At 28.3% G+C, this 12,854-nt stretch overlaps 1 protein-coding gene across 1 annotated transcript; it reads right to left on the reverse strand.

Moving 5' to 3' along the window:
- Positions 1-6,448: 6,448 nt before the first annotated feature.
- Positions 6,449-11,678, reverse strand: LOC124941916 (probable DEAD-box ATP-dependent RNA helicase 48). Its single transcript, XM_047482298.1, has 10 exons — positions 10,779-11,678; positions 10,579-10,685; positions 10,034-10,089; positions 9,737-9,964; positions 8,876-9,082; positions 8,717-8,803; positions 8,544-8,639; positions 7,285-7,500; positions 7,035-7,217; positions 6,449-6,919 (listed from the first exon to the last, which is right to left on the reverse strand). The coding sequence occupies exons 1-10, from the start codon at positions 11,606-11,608 to the stop codon at positions 6,689-6,691; spliced, it is 2,241 nt and encodes a 746-aa protein (XP_047338254.1). The 5' UTR covers positions 11,609-11,678; the 3' UTR covers positions 6,449-6,688.
- Positions 11,679-12,854: the final 1,176 nt, after the last annotated feature.

Consider the following 12,854-nt stretch of genomic DNA (forward strand, 5'->3'; position numbering starts at 1 on the left):
AATTTGTGCATGGTCAACCTAGCCCGTCTTCTCTTTGCATGGGCTAAAAGTCATTAGTTCATGAGAACATGTAACGTTAAGAACCTACCAAACACAATCACATCTTTTCGCACTTTCACTCTTCCATCCAACCACTTTTGTAACTTTCATTTTGTATTTTGTCAATGTATAAAATAACAAGATTTATTTTGGAAAAAAACTCATTTAGATATATGTACTTGTACAACTAACTTAATCAACTTAATTAGACTTATAAATTAATAAGGGTTTTTTAATCGTATATATTATCAAAAATTGGTTCATTTAGTCTCTATTTTTAAAGGTTATTTTTTTAAAAAATCTATATATATATATTTTTTTTCTTATTTTCCTTCTTTTTATTAATTAATTAATAAATTTCTCTCTCATACTTTTTATTTATTAATTTATTTATCTCCTTTTAACTCTTTTTCTTTGTAATATTTTTGTGAAGGTTTTTAAATTTATTTTCTTTAATATAAACAAAATTGAAATTAATAGTCTTTCTATTTAATTTTTTATTCGAGTTTATAATAATAGTAAACAAAATTATTGAGTTACTATTTTTTATAATTTTGATTATTACTTTTTTGGTGCTGAAGGAATAATTATCTATTATTATTCAAATTTAATAGTATTTTGGTGTTGAAGGGATACGTCATTGTAATATGACGTGTTAACTCCTTGATACCAAATAATTGTAAAATAATCAATGCTCATATATGATATAGGAAGAACGCAAAAATAGTATGAAGAAATAAAATTAAAATAATTATATATGAAATATTAACATATAAATAGACGAAAAAAGAAAAATAGTTAAATGTAGAGAAATTATATAATAAAACAAAAGGTAAAAAGTAAATTTTTTAATTAATAAAAAGAAATGAGGAGAGAGAAAAAATGAATATTTAATTAAAAAAATTAACTTTATTTTTTAACAAGATTAAATGAGCCAATTTTTTATAGTACATATTTTAAAATAAACTTCTATTAACTCATATGTCTAACTGAGCTAATTATACATGTAACTCCGAAAAAACCTCCTTTTAGAGTGGGTCTCGATGAAAAGTCCGAGGTTCAGAAGTTCAACCTCGGTTTATATGTCATAAATTTTCTTTTAAAATAAAACATTATTTTAAAAAATGTCAATGATTCCTGACAGGTTTAATTTTAAATAATTCGGCGATTTATGGTAACCAAATCACGGTTTGATTTTAAGAAAATCATTTATTTTAAATTAATTGAACATAATTAATTTAAAAGATTATTTATTTTGAAACAGAGTCGCCAATTGATTTTTGAAAATCAATAAAAGTTGACATACGTATACAAACGTATTAACTAGAGTTTTCTTTTAGTTCGTAGTTTGGTGATACTCGGGAAAGGGCTATCGTTCTTCATCTTTCGTACCCATTTTAAAAATAGTCTCTACTTATAAAGTTGGTTTTTTAAAAACTCTCGGTCATAGGGTTAGGACTCTCGGTCATAGGTTTAGGGAGTTTTGGTCCTAAGGTTAGAACTCTCGATTCTAGTAGGGAGTCTCGGTCTATGTGAAAATCATCGGTTCTAGCTCAAGAACATCGATCGGATCTCTCGGTCCTAGCTCAAGAACATCGGTCGTACCTCTTAGTCCTAGGTCAATTTTCTCGATCCTAGATTTCAGTCCTAGGCTAAGAGTCTCGGTCCTCAAGAACATCAATGATTTATTTTTTTTAATTCATTTTTTAGCTCTGATTCATTGATCCAAGAGTTTGGGTGGTTTCACAAAGCTCCCATGAACATGTTGATCATCATATCAATGTATGGATCGACCTGGATTATGATCAATTTGTTCAAAACAGTTTGTGATAAAAAATCAGGTTTTTGATTTTAAAGTTATTTTGAAGTGAAAAGATCTATCAAATAGCTTCTTTATATCACATATACTTGATTTATACTAAAATAAAAACACTAGCTATTCGTTTTGACCCCATTCAAGAACTCAAAATTTTCATTCTATTTTGAAAATTTTAATTTTGATCAAACATGATCGGGAGATATATCAAATATAATCTAAATAGTTGTCAACATCATTACAATTATGTTGGAAAGATTTATGGGTTGTGATTCAACCTAATTAACTTAGAATTATTTGAGATTTTTATGGTATTTTATATTATTATACTATGAGTGATAGTGGAAGAATTGGAATGTTAAAAAAGAGAATTACCTAACATTAAATTATTGAAAAAATGAAAAAATATAATTTCATCTTCTAAATTATATCCAGGGGCGGAGCCAAGATGAAAAATTACCTGGGGCTGACTCCAACTTGCATCTCAGATGTAACTTTTTATGCTCCGCTTTTTTTTCAATAAAATTTCCACGATTATTAGAAGATGGAGACTCGTCATGCCTTCTCAATGCACATGCTTGCAAAGTGAGCCACCGAGTGCTTTCAATAGTTATTGTAAGCCATAATCTGTATTTTGTTTTTCATCTAAAGACTATGCATTCAGTACTTTGTCAATATGACAAGGATATTCATTAGATTATCAAGATATTCAACTGCCATATTATGTGGTGAAATATTACATCCTATATGCATAACAAAAGAGCATTTATCCTCATCATTAACTCGCTTTCAATATTTGAATCCATCTATTGTAAATGTAGGTTTTTGGGGTTGCTTATGTTCAAACAAGAAACATGGGAAACAAAAAGCAGCATCTTTCAAATAAGAGTATTCTAACTAAGTAAATTTCTTAAGCGAATGATTTTGGAATCGTCGATTTTGATTTCCAAATTTGGTTGGCGGGTACTCGTCCTTAATAGGTTGATATGACATCATCTTGATATAATCTCGTCTAATTTCATCCATTTGATTAAAATGATATTTCCATATCGGAATACGTAATGATGGATCAAGTTTAAGAGAACTTACATCAACATCAATTCTAGGAGATTTGTTAGGTTCTTGAACAGTGATATCAAATTCTTTATTTAAATACTGAATCAAACCAATGTAACTATTTTAACTTGTTTATCAATATTAATTTATATTTTCTTATAAATTTTTGAAATAGTTTAAAAATAAGAAATATAAAACACTATTATTATTTTAATTTTTATATTTTACCCTTATAAATAATTTGTATTATGAATTATATTGAAATAAATAAAAATTAATATATAAATATAATTTTAAAATAAATAATATTATTATATGATTTACATTATTTTATATATAATTTTTTATACTTTATAAATTATATTTTAAAATATAATAAATTATAGGTGAGGCCAGATTTTAATCATCTAACCTCATCTTCACAGTTTAGTTACATAGCCAATTGGGCTAAAGGTGATATGTCAAATACAAATATAAAATGTTTTATTTTAAGATTTTAATTTAGGTGGGCTGGAGCCCACCCTATCCCATGAATGGCTCCGCCCCTGATTATATCCCGAATTATTTCTTTTATTATAAATAAATAATTATAGTGCAATTATATAATATTTATATAAATACTAATTTAAAATATTAATCTTAAAAAGTTATATAATAATATTAAAATTAGTATTTATACTAATATGTATTTATATATATATAAAATTAATTAATAAAATTATATAATAATATTTAAATTGTTATATAACTTATTTCTTAATTAATTTTTTATAAAACTTTTATCGAAGTAAAAATTATTATATAAAACAAAATAAATATGTGTCATCCACCTAATAATACATTATATGTACAGAGGTATATTTCATTTTTTAAAAATAAAATATCAAAAAATTAACTAACTAATTCATTTATATATATATATATATATATATATATATATATATATATATATATATATATATATATATATATATATATATATATATATATATATATATATATATATATATATATAATTATTTTATACTTAATAAATATGACATTTATGATAAATAAAAAACAATTAATTTGAATACATTCAATTCTAAAAAAAAAAAGTAAGTCAACAATGTTAAAATTATTATAATAAAAAATTAGACAAAACATTATATATATATATAATTAAATAAATAAATAAATAAATAAATAAGAAAATAGTACATCTCTTTGTGTCATCTTGACGAATTGTATGGCTTTTCTTTAAGGTGTTTAATATTAAATATTATTATTATAAACTTAGGAAAATGTTTTTTTTTTAAATTTATATATATATTAAGAGTTTCATCTATTTTTTTTACCAAATGCATGAGTTGAATTGAAACCATTACTTTCAAAATCTTAATATGATTTCATTCAGCATCTTTAATACAATTCTACAATAATAAGTTATAATAAATAATTAGATATTAAGATTTATAAAAATAGTATAAATAAATAAATATTTTTTATATGATACTTTTTAATAGTTTTAAAATTGTTGAAATCAGTCCCATATTTGATATATTTTAAATATAACTCATTTAGAGAGTAACTAATGTTGGATACAAATAAGCGTTATTGTTGGAGTTATGAAATTGTAAAAGGGATAGAAATCTTCTACTATAAACTAATTCGATGCAATTGAAAACTTGTAAGTCTATGACTTTTTTTAATTAAATAAAGTATTTGATACTTCGTACTTAAGATAAACTTGTTTAAAATTTGCTTGAGATAAACTTAAATTAAATAAAGAAAAAATAATAATGTGTAATTGAAAAGAATAAAACCAAGATGTAATTTAAATAATATGATACTAAACAATAGAAAACTAATATACCTATTATTATAATAATTTTTTTAGTTGGGCTTCCATCGGTCAGACAGGACCAAAATCTTTATTTTTTATTTTATTATCAGTTCCTTTTCACCAATTCAACAAATTAAATTAGAATTCAGATTCCCAACCCGATACTTTGATTTTTTTAAAATATTTTTTAATTTAAGACTTGCTTCAATTAAATTATCTTTCATATTACATGTATATGAATTGATAAGGAATTGAGGAATCTTTTTTACATATTCAACCACTTCATCATTTAGTCATAAAATTTGAAAAATCTTTCTAACAAATTAATTTTTTGCATCATATACATAATTAATGTTTTGAAAACAAAAGTTGACAATGCATATCTCAACTCAAATTTGGAATCTAAAATAATCACGATTAATAATAACATATTGTTTTTCTCTATATTTTCTTAATACTTGTTAAATTTTAGATACATCTTTTACATCACATCCTGATTGAGCTGCTCACTCGTATACATGTTGCTTAACTTTAATTGAATTATTATTAACTCATTAACAAAAAGCTAAATATAACATACATAGTCGCATTTACCTACAAAGTCGAATTATAGAAAAGTTTTAAAAATGGTAAAAAATATCTTACATTTCTCAGCTAGTTATAGAGTGAGGATTTCGTCTTATCATTTTCATCTTTTACATCTCCTTTTAAAAAATATATATGTCAAATACTTCTAAAATCTTATGTTAAACGATTAAAACCTTTTTTAATTTTTCATCGGCTCCAAATATCAAGTAAATGGAATTCCACTTTTTTGAGAATATTTAAATGCATCATTTCTTAGAATTTTTTTAATTTATGAGCCATCTTAATAAATAATTCGAACATAGATGTATAATCTTACAAAACATAATGCATTATAGAATTTCACAATTGATTGATCTTCTTTTTTCAATTTGTTTTTTACATATAAAATTATAATGTGTGCAAAGTAGCAAATTAAAATTAAAAGTGCAAAGTAGTAAAGATGTTTGTTTTTCTAATATTGTGAATTCTCAATTTTTGTCACTAAATTCAAATGACTTGTTAATTGTTACAACGTCATTATTTGTACTAACATGGTCAGAGTAACGCATCAAATTCTCTTAAAATAACATAAAATAAGGGATGGTTCACTTGTGACCAAATTGCTTATAAGAACTGTCATTACTACCCTAATTCATTTTTAAATGTTTTTATAGACAGCTTAATTGTGTTAATTAATATATTTTAAAAGTTTACATAAAATTATTAAATTTTCAACCATATTCATGTATTGAAAAATTATTAAAAGCAATATTTATGCATCTTTATATCAAGTATTTTTTTAGATGGAACTGTAATAAGTCTTAAATCTCATTAGTTTAAATTTCTCATAATACTTCTTAACATTACTTTAATAAGATACGACGTGACTATTACAAAACAAAATTAAATAAAATCATTTAAAAAAAGCTTACTCTAGAATTGTTCAAAATATTTCAATTTTAAACTAAAGTCAACAGGATTAAAAATTTCTATAGAAAAATGGGGCATATAGAAATTGAATGGTGTTAAAAAAAACATAATTATTAAATAGATTTTGATAACTTACTTTTCATTCTCAGCATTATTAACCCTTTTCTTAGAAAAAACAAACACACATGTTTAATCCAAAATAATTTCAATTTAGATTACTTAAAAATCATTCTGAAACCTTAAATATCTAATTTCGAATTTACAAGATGAAGCATTCTTTTGACTAAAAACTAAAGTTCAAGATCCTAATTCAATGCTCAAAGCAAGTTCAGTGTCTAAAGGGATGACAAACCAAAAAAAAATATAAAAAAATTAGGGTTTGTTCCTTTTGATTTGCAGGTCCAGCTCTAGCAAATAGTATCAACAACTTGTTCCTTCATCCAAATTTATTGTCACTATTTCCTTATCTTTATTCCAGGAATGTCCTTCAAACCCATTTTCAGAGCTGTTTTCCTGAAAAGACCTGGAGGCTTCTCTAAACCAATAGAGTTGGAAAATTGGTTGGCTAACTCCACAAGTGTGGTCTTATCTCTTCCGGTTTCTCTGATCGAATTATAGTAACCAAGCCAAGCGTGATAAGCTGCTTCTTTCACGCTATTGTCAACTTTGGCCATTGATTCATTCATCTGAGACATACATGTAAATGGATTTCATAAAATATGGAACTATATGTTGGAAAAGTAACTATTTTCTGAATCCCTTTTCAATGTAGATTATGAATAGAGAATAATACTAACATACCTTGAGTTTTATATTTGGGTCTATTTCGGGTAAAGAAACTTTCTCAAGGGGCAGGTCTTTGATTTCGGATAAGAAATATTGTTCCCATGGTGCAATCAACAAGACCCCTTCTCCTTCTTTTCCTTCACGGCCAGTTCTACCAAGACGATGTATGTACTGTTCCCTATCGGAAGGAATGCCAACCTATTGGACCAAATATTGTCAGAAAACTTGAGAATGAAAAAAAAATCTGAAGCTTTATCATTCTAACCTGAATCACCAAGGTGACATCCGGGTAATTCATTCCACGGGCTGAAACATCCGATGTTACGAGAATCAACCTTTTTGATTCCTTAAACTCCTCTGTTGCACGATCCCGATAGAGCTGAGTCTTCCGAGAATGCATTTCTCTCACATTTAGTTTCATCTCCTTGAGGAGAAGAAACATGAGTGATGTCACCATTGCTGTTGAACAGAAAACTACAACCTGAAGACATGTTACAATAGTAAACCGTAAGAAAACAAGAATAGGTTAACACTTGAAATATATTGGAGAAAAAGTATAGGGTGCGTTTATAAACTCAAAATTATGTTAAATGTTGAATATTGAATTTTATAGATCGTAAGAGTTAAGTTTGTGGATAATAAATGTTGAATAAACCAAATGAAAATATCAAAATTTGAAGTACTTATTTGATAAAATCAGAAACTAACATTGAAAAAGTATTTAAAGATTATTTTACCCTTGTAGTGAAATAATTTGATTAGTTTGAAGGAGTTAAAATTACCTTGTGTACGCTCTTTATGTTTACCAAAATCCAAATTACAACAAACAATTAAATGATTTAAGAACAGTTATAAAATTAACTTAATTAAAGCGCTTAATAGTTTAGATGAGGTGATAAAGTGTGTTATAACAGCTTGCATTTGGTAAATTAAGTGTTAGAATGCTTAATATTGAATTTTAAATGCCGATTGAGTTAAGTTCTGAAAAATAAATACCGAATAAATTACATTAAAATATATGAGTTTGAAATACTTGGTATGTTAGTTGATTTGATAAAATGTGTAACTAATGTCAAGAAAGTACTAAAAATACTATTTTATCTTTATATTGACGTAATTTGATTTAATAACAGTTACCAAATTTGCTTAATTCAAAGGAACTTAATAATTCAGATTAGGTGATAAAGTGTGCTATAACAGCTTGCTTTTGGTAAAATTAAGTGTTGAATGCTCAATATTGAATTAGTTAAGTTCTGAAAAATAAATACCGAATAAACTAAAATAAAATATATGAATTTGAAATACTTGGTATGTAAGTTGATTTGATCCCTTAAAATACTATTTTACCTTTATTTTCAAGGTTAAAGTTGTATTTGATCGCTCTCGTATCTATTTAAGACATTCATAGGATACCTTTTTAGCTTAATTTGAGATCTAATAATTACGTGGTTTTAAATAATAGTTACAAATAAACTAAATTCAAGTAAACACACTTACTAATTAGATAAAAAAAAACAGCCTTACCTTGTAATCGGGCGTTACAGAGATGTGTTCCTTTAGGAGATGGTGGGTAATTTGAAAATGTTGATCATGTGGCGCAACTAAGTAAGACTGCTTAACCTGAAATCAGCATAATAGAGATTAAAAGTATGCTATATGAAAGAAAAGTTAGCTAATGTTATATTATCCCAGAATACCTTGGCATGGGTTTCCAAACGACCCAGACCCACTGTATCTATATATGCATGTTCCCTTTTCAAGACAAGCTGAGATACTCGACGAACCTGGTCAAACCCATGTGTATTAGATTAGTCTGTTAGGAATTGAGGAATAATTGATAACTTTCAATGTAATACCTCTTTGGGAAGTGTAGCAGAAAACATAAAGGATTGTCTTTGACGTGGCACACAATCAACAATCCTCTCTACATCCTTTCTGAATCCTAGATCTAATAAATGATCAGCTTCATCAAGTATCAGCATTTTCAATTGCATTAAGCGCACAGAAAAACCAGACTTGTTCTCAATATGATCGAGTAATCTTCCAGGGGTGGCAACAATTATCTGAAGACAGCTCAAAGGATAAAAGAGGAAAAGGAAGAAAGAAAATATCAGGTATATACTACACTTTAATTAGAAAAAACAACAACTGAAGGGTAGTGGGCTTGATCAAACTGAAAATTGAGCATTGAATGCTACTGAATATTAAGCGCGGTTAAATCTTTTATGAATAAAACAGTGAATATCTAAATTTTACGATAAAATGTGGAACTAATGTCCAAAATCTTACATAATTTTTTTTCCTTGTGAAAAAACTAATAGACTATTATAATATTTTTATACCCTTATAATAACGTAATTTGATTAATATTCAGGGGTCAAGTCATTCACAACTTTCCAGCTATGTCTTGATAATTAAGTGATATATTTTTCTAAGTAAAAGTTATAACTTAATTCACATAGGTGCTTAATCATTTAAAAAAAATACTAAGATGTGTTCAAAGTCTCTTAAATAAATTCCCTTCTTATTTTACAGAATAGTAATTTGATGGAAAATTTATTGGTTTGATTCAAAATGAAATAACAAAAAAATCAAATCTATGACAAATAATTGGGAAAAGGGAGAAAACACATATGGGTAAGATTAATTGGGATGGAGGGAGTAACAATACAATCTAACCTAATTCTTTCTCTAGCACATAGAAGACAACTAGATACCTGACATGGTTCTGATTCCAAGCGTTTCTGATCAAGTTTGAATCTTGTACCACCAACTAGAGTTTGAACACCGATACCTTCATGGTATCTCATCATTGCATTAGCTTCTGCAGCTATCTGACTTGCAAGTTCTCTTGTTGGACAAAGAACAAGAACATATATAGGCAATACTCTCAACCTTGTGTTTGGAGTTGCTGAAGCCTTGAGAACTGTTTCAATTGCAGGGATCTGTTTGCCGATTATTATAACAGCTTGAAAAGAATAAAAAAGACTAGTAACAATGTACTCGAGGCATACCAAAAAGGCAGCAGTTTTGCCCGTGCCAGTTTTTGCCTTAACCAAAGCATCGTTGCCTGTAGTGCATAAAAAAATAACAGTATTTTATCCGAGGTCTGTAAATCTTATTTTCTTGACAATTTCAGAGTATGTCAAACAATGTGAAAAGAAATATGAAGTGTCAACTGGTGTCCCAAAACTTGTATTTTCTGCTTTTTTTTTAGTTTGAAGTTTGTAGGATATATCTAACAATACAAACTGTACTTTACTAACTATAATGGTAGAAACAGTACTAAGAGAGTCAGCAATAAGGAATCTGTCATACAGAGCAAGGGAAGAAAATGAAGCAAAAGATTTATAGTGGTGTCAACTATGATGGTAAAAAAGTAAAAGGATCTTTAATCCAAAGTTTTCAAACCCTAAGCCCGAGGACAGTAAACCCCTCAAACAAACAATATGCCTATTTGTTTAAAGGGTGTAAAACTTTTGTTTTAATAAAAAGCTCTGAATTCGGATACATATTTGAACTACTTAGGTAAATAATAATAGAAAAGCAAAGAGCATACCTTCAAGACCAACAGATATTGTAGCTTCTTGTACTCTGGTCATCTGCACAAATCCTGCCTCAGTAAGAGCCTTCACAGTCAATGGAGAAACATCACATTCCTCGAATCTAGAGACGCATATCATCTTGATTACACCAATCCTAATTGTTTTAGAAAAATAATTATGATTACCAGTTTAAACAATAGAGTAAGAAACATACTTCTTCTGACTGAGAATGGACTCTTCTTCATTAAAAACTTGTGAACGTTCCATCATTTTCCTCTTGTTGAATTCTTCCCGTATGTACTCAACATGCTCAGACAAGTTCTCCTCATTCTCCAAAGAATTCAATGGTAACCGCTTTTTGGTCTTCCTATCGTACATCCCAAGAGCAGCATTGCTCATCATCCTTCCCCCTCTACCTCCAATATCCTTACCCATCTCATCATCAGTGCATTCATCGTCTGATGATTCATCCCTTCTCGACCCAAGCCTTGGCCATGTCTTCTTACCACTTTTTACAGTTAAATCGGAACCATTGGAAATTTGCCTTGGAGAATAAACAGAGTAATGACGAGGTCCATTGAAATAAGGGGAACTCAAATTTCTTATGCCAATTGGTCTTTGGGCTAACCGGGGACCTGGTAGAACTGTTGGACAGGGCAGCGGTGTCTTGATAGGACCATCAGCTTCATTCCATAAATCTTCCGCTCCTTCCTTCATGAATCGGTCAGCCAAAGCCTTTACCTGGTCTCTGGCTGTCATTGGCCCGTGATTTGGATCCTGATGAGCGCCAATTCCATTGGGTTCTCCATCAAGCTTGGATCTGATTTGTGATCGAATACGGGCCTGGTATAACTGTTTCTCTTGGTCCAGAAGTTTCTTCTCTTTCTCCCTGGATTTCTTCTCGTGAAGACGCTTCCACTGCCATTTACTCAGGCCGCCTGGAAATGTACGAGGTCCGCCACCCATAAGGCGGACGAAGACAATCGAACAGAGACGCTTAAGAGAGATTCTAGAATGATCTTGAAGAAGTTTGGAAGAAAGCATGGTTTTTTTAGTGGTGACAACTGGAAGACTAGATCTTTTGTTGAGTTAAAGACAAGAGGAGGTAACTAGGGTTTTAGGGTTTAAGAATAAGATGATGACGAAGGAAGAGAATAATTACAAATATATGAGGTGAATGCTACTTGTAATATTATTATTATCCAGATTTTGTGTTGTGTATCCATATTATATTATGAAGTTTTTTTTTAAGAATAAAAATATAAAAAAAAAATAATAAAAATGATTATAATAATTTTAAAATATTATTTAATGTTTAAATTTTTTAATAAATCACAAATAATATATAAAAATAAAAAATAAAATATTTTTATTCATTTCGGTAAAACAACTTATCTTCTCACATATCTCATCACATATTTATCCACAAATTCATAATCGACTTCCCCGAGACTTTAATTTCACTTCGTCAAAACAACTCATCTCATAACATATTTTACAATATACAACCCGACTTTATTTATCCTCAATTCGGTTAATCATTCATCTCAATCTACATTTATCCACCCCAATAATCGACCTCTCATATGTAACCTTACACTTTCACTTCGGTTAAATCAATCATATCTCAACATGAGTCCAGATCTGCTGTCCCAGAATGGGATAGCAACTTTGTGGCTCACAACCAAAATGACATCGTTTTAACCTTTTAATTTTGTTCATTCCTTTAATTTTTTAACTTGCATCATTTAACTCTCTCATTCTCCACTCTCACATGCAAAACACAACACTACAGTAAAGACATACTCTTGAGAACATATTTAGAGCAACTACCATGATTTGCTTGAATATTGTTCAATCTTCCATTTTCACCATTTTCAATAGCCAAAGGTGTAGTACTATTACTAGATTCATTTAACTATTTCTCATTTGGATCCTTGAAACAATTTTATTTAAAGCAAAAAACTGAACTTGGTAATTTGATTACAGTAGATTGAAATCTTTCAGTTGGATAAGCACCAATTAACCCAGTTGGTTGAGCCAAATGACTGCAACCATAAAGTAAATAGTAAACTACTAAATTAGGAGTGTAGGAGTTCTTTATGTCCATTTGAGAATTTTAGTAGGCAATGGAGTAGATAGAGAAAGTCTGATAACATATCACAGAAAGGTGAGGAAGAATATGATGATGCAATAAATAAAATAAAAATAGATAGAGAAACAAGAGAGGTAAATAGGTAAATGATGCAAGTTAAAAATTAAAAGGAATGTTAAAACGATGTCGTTTTGG

The sequence above is a fragment of the Impatiens glandulifera genome, chromosome 6 (genome assembly GCF_907164915.1).
Source record: "Impatiens glandulifera chromosome 6, dImpGla2.1, whole genome shotgun sequence".
Classification (NCBI taxonomy): domain Eukaryota; kingdom Viridiplantae; phylum Streptophyta; class Magnoliopsida; order Ericales; family Balsaminaceae; genus Impatiens; species Impatiens glandulifera.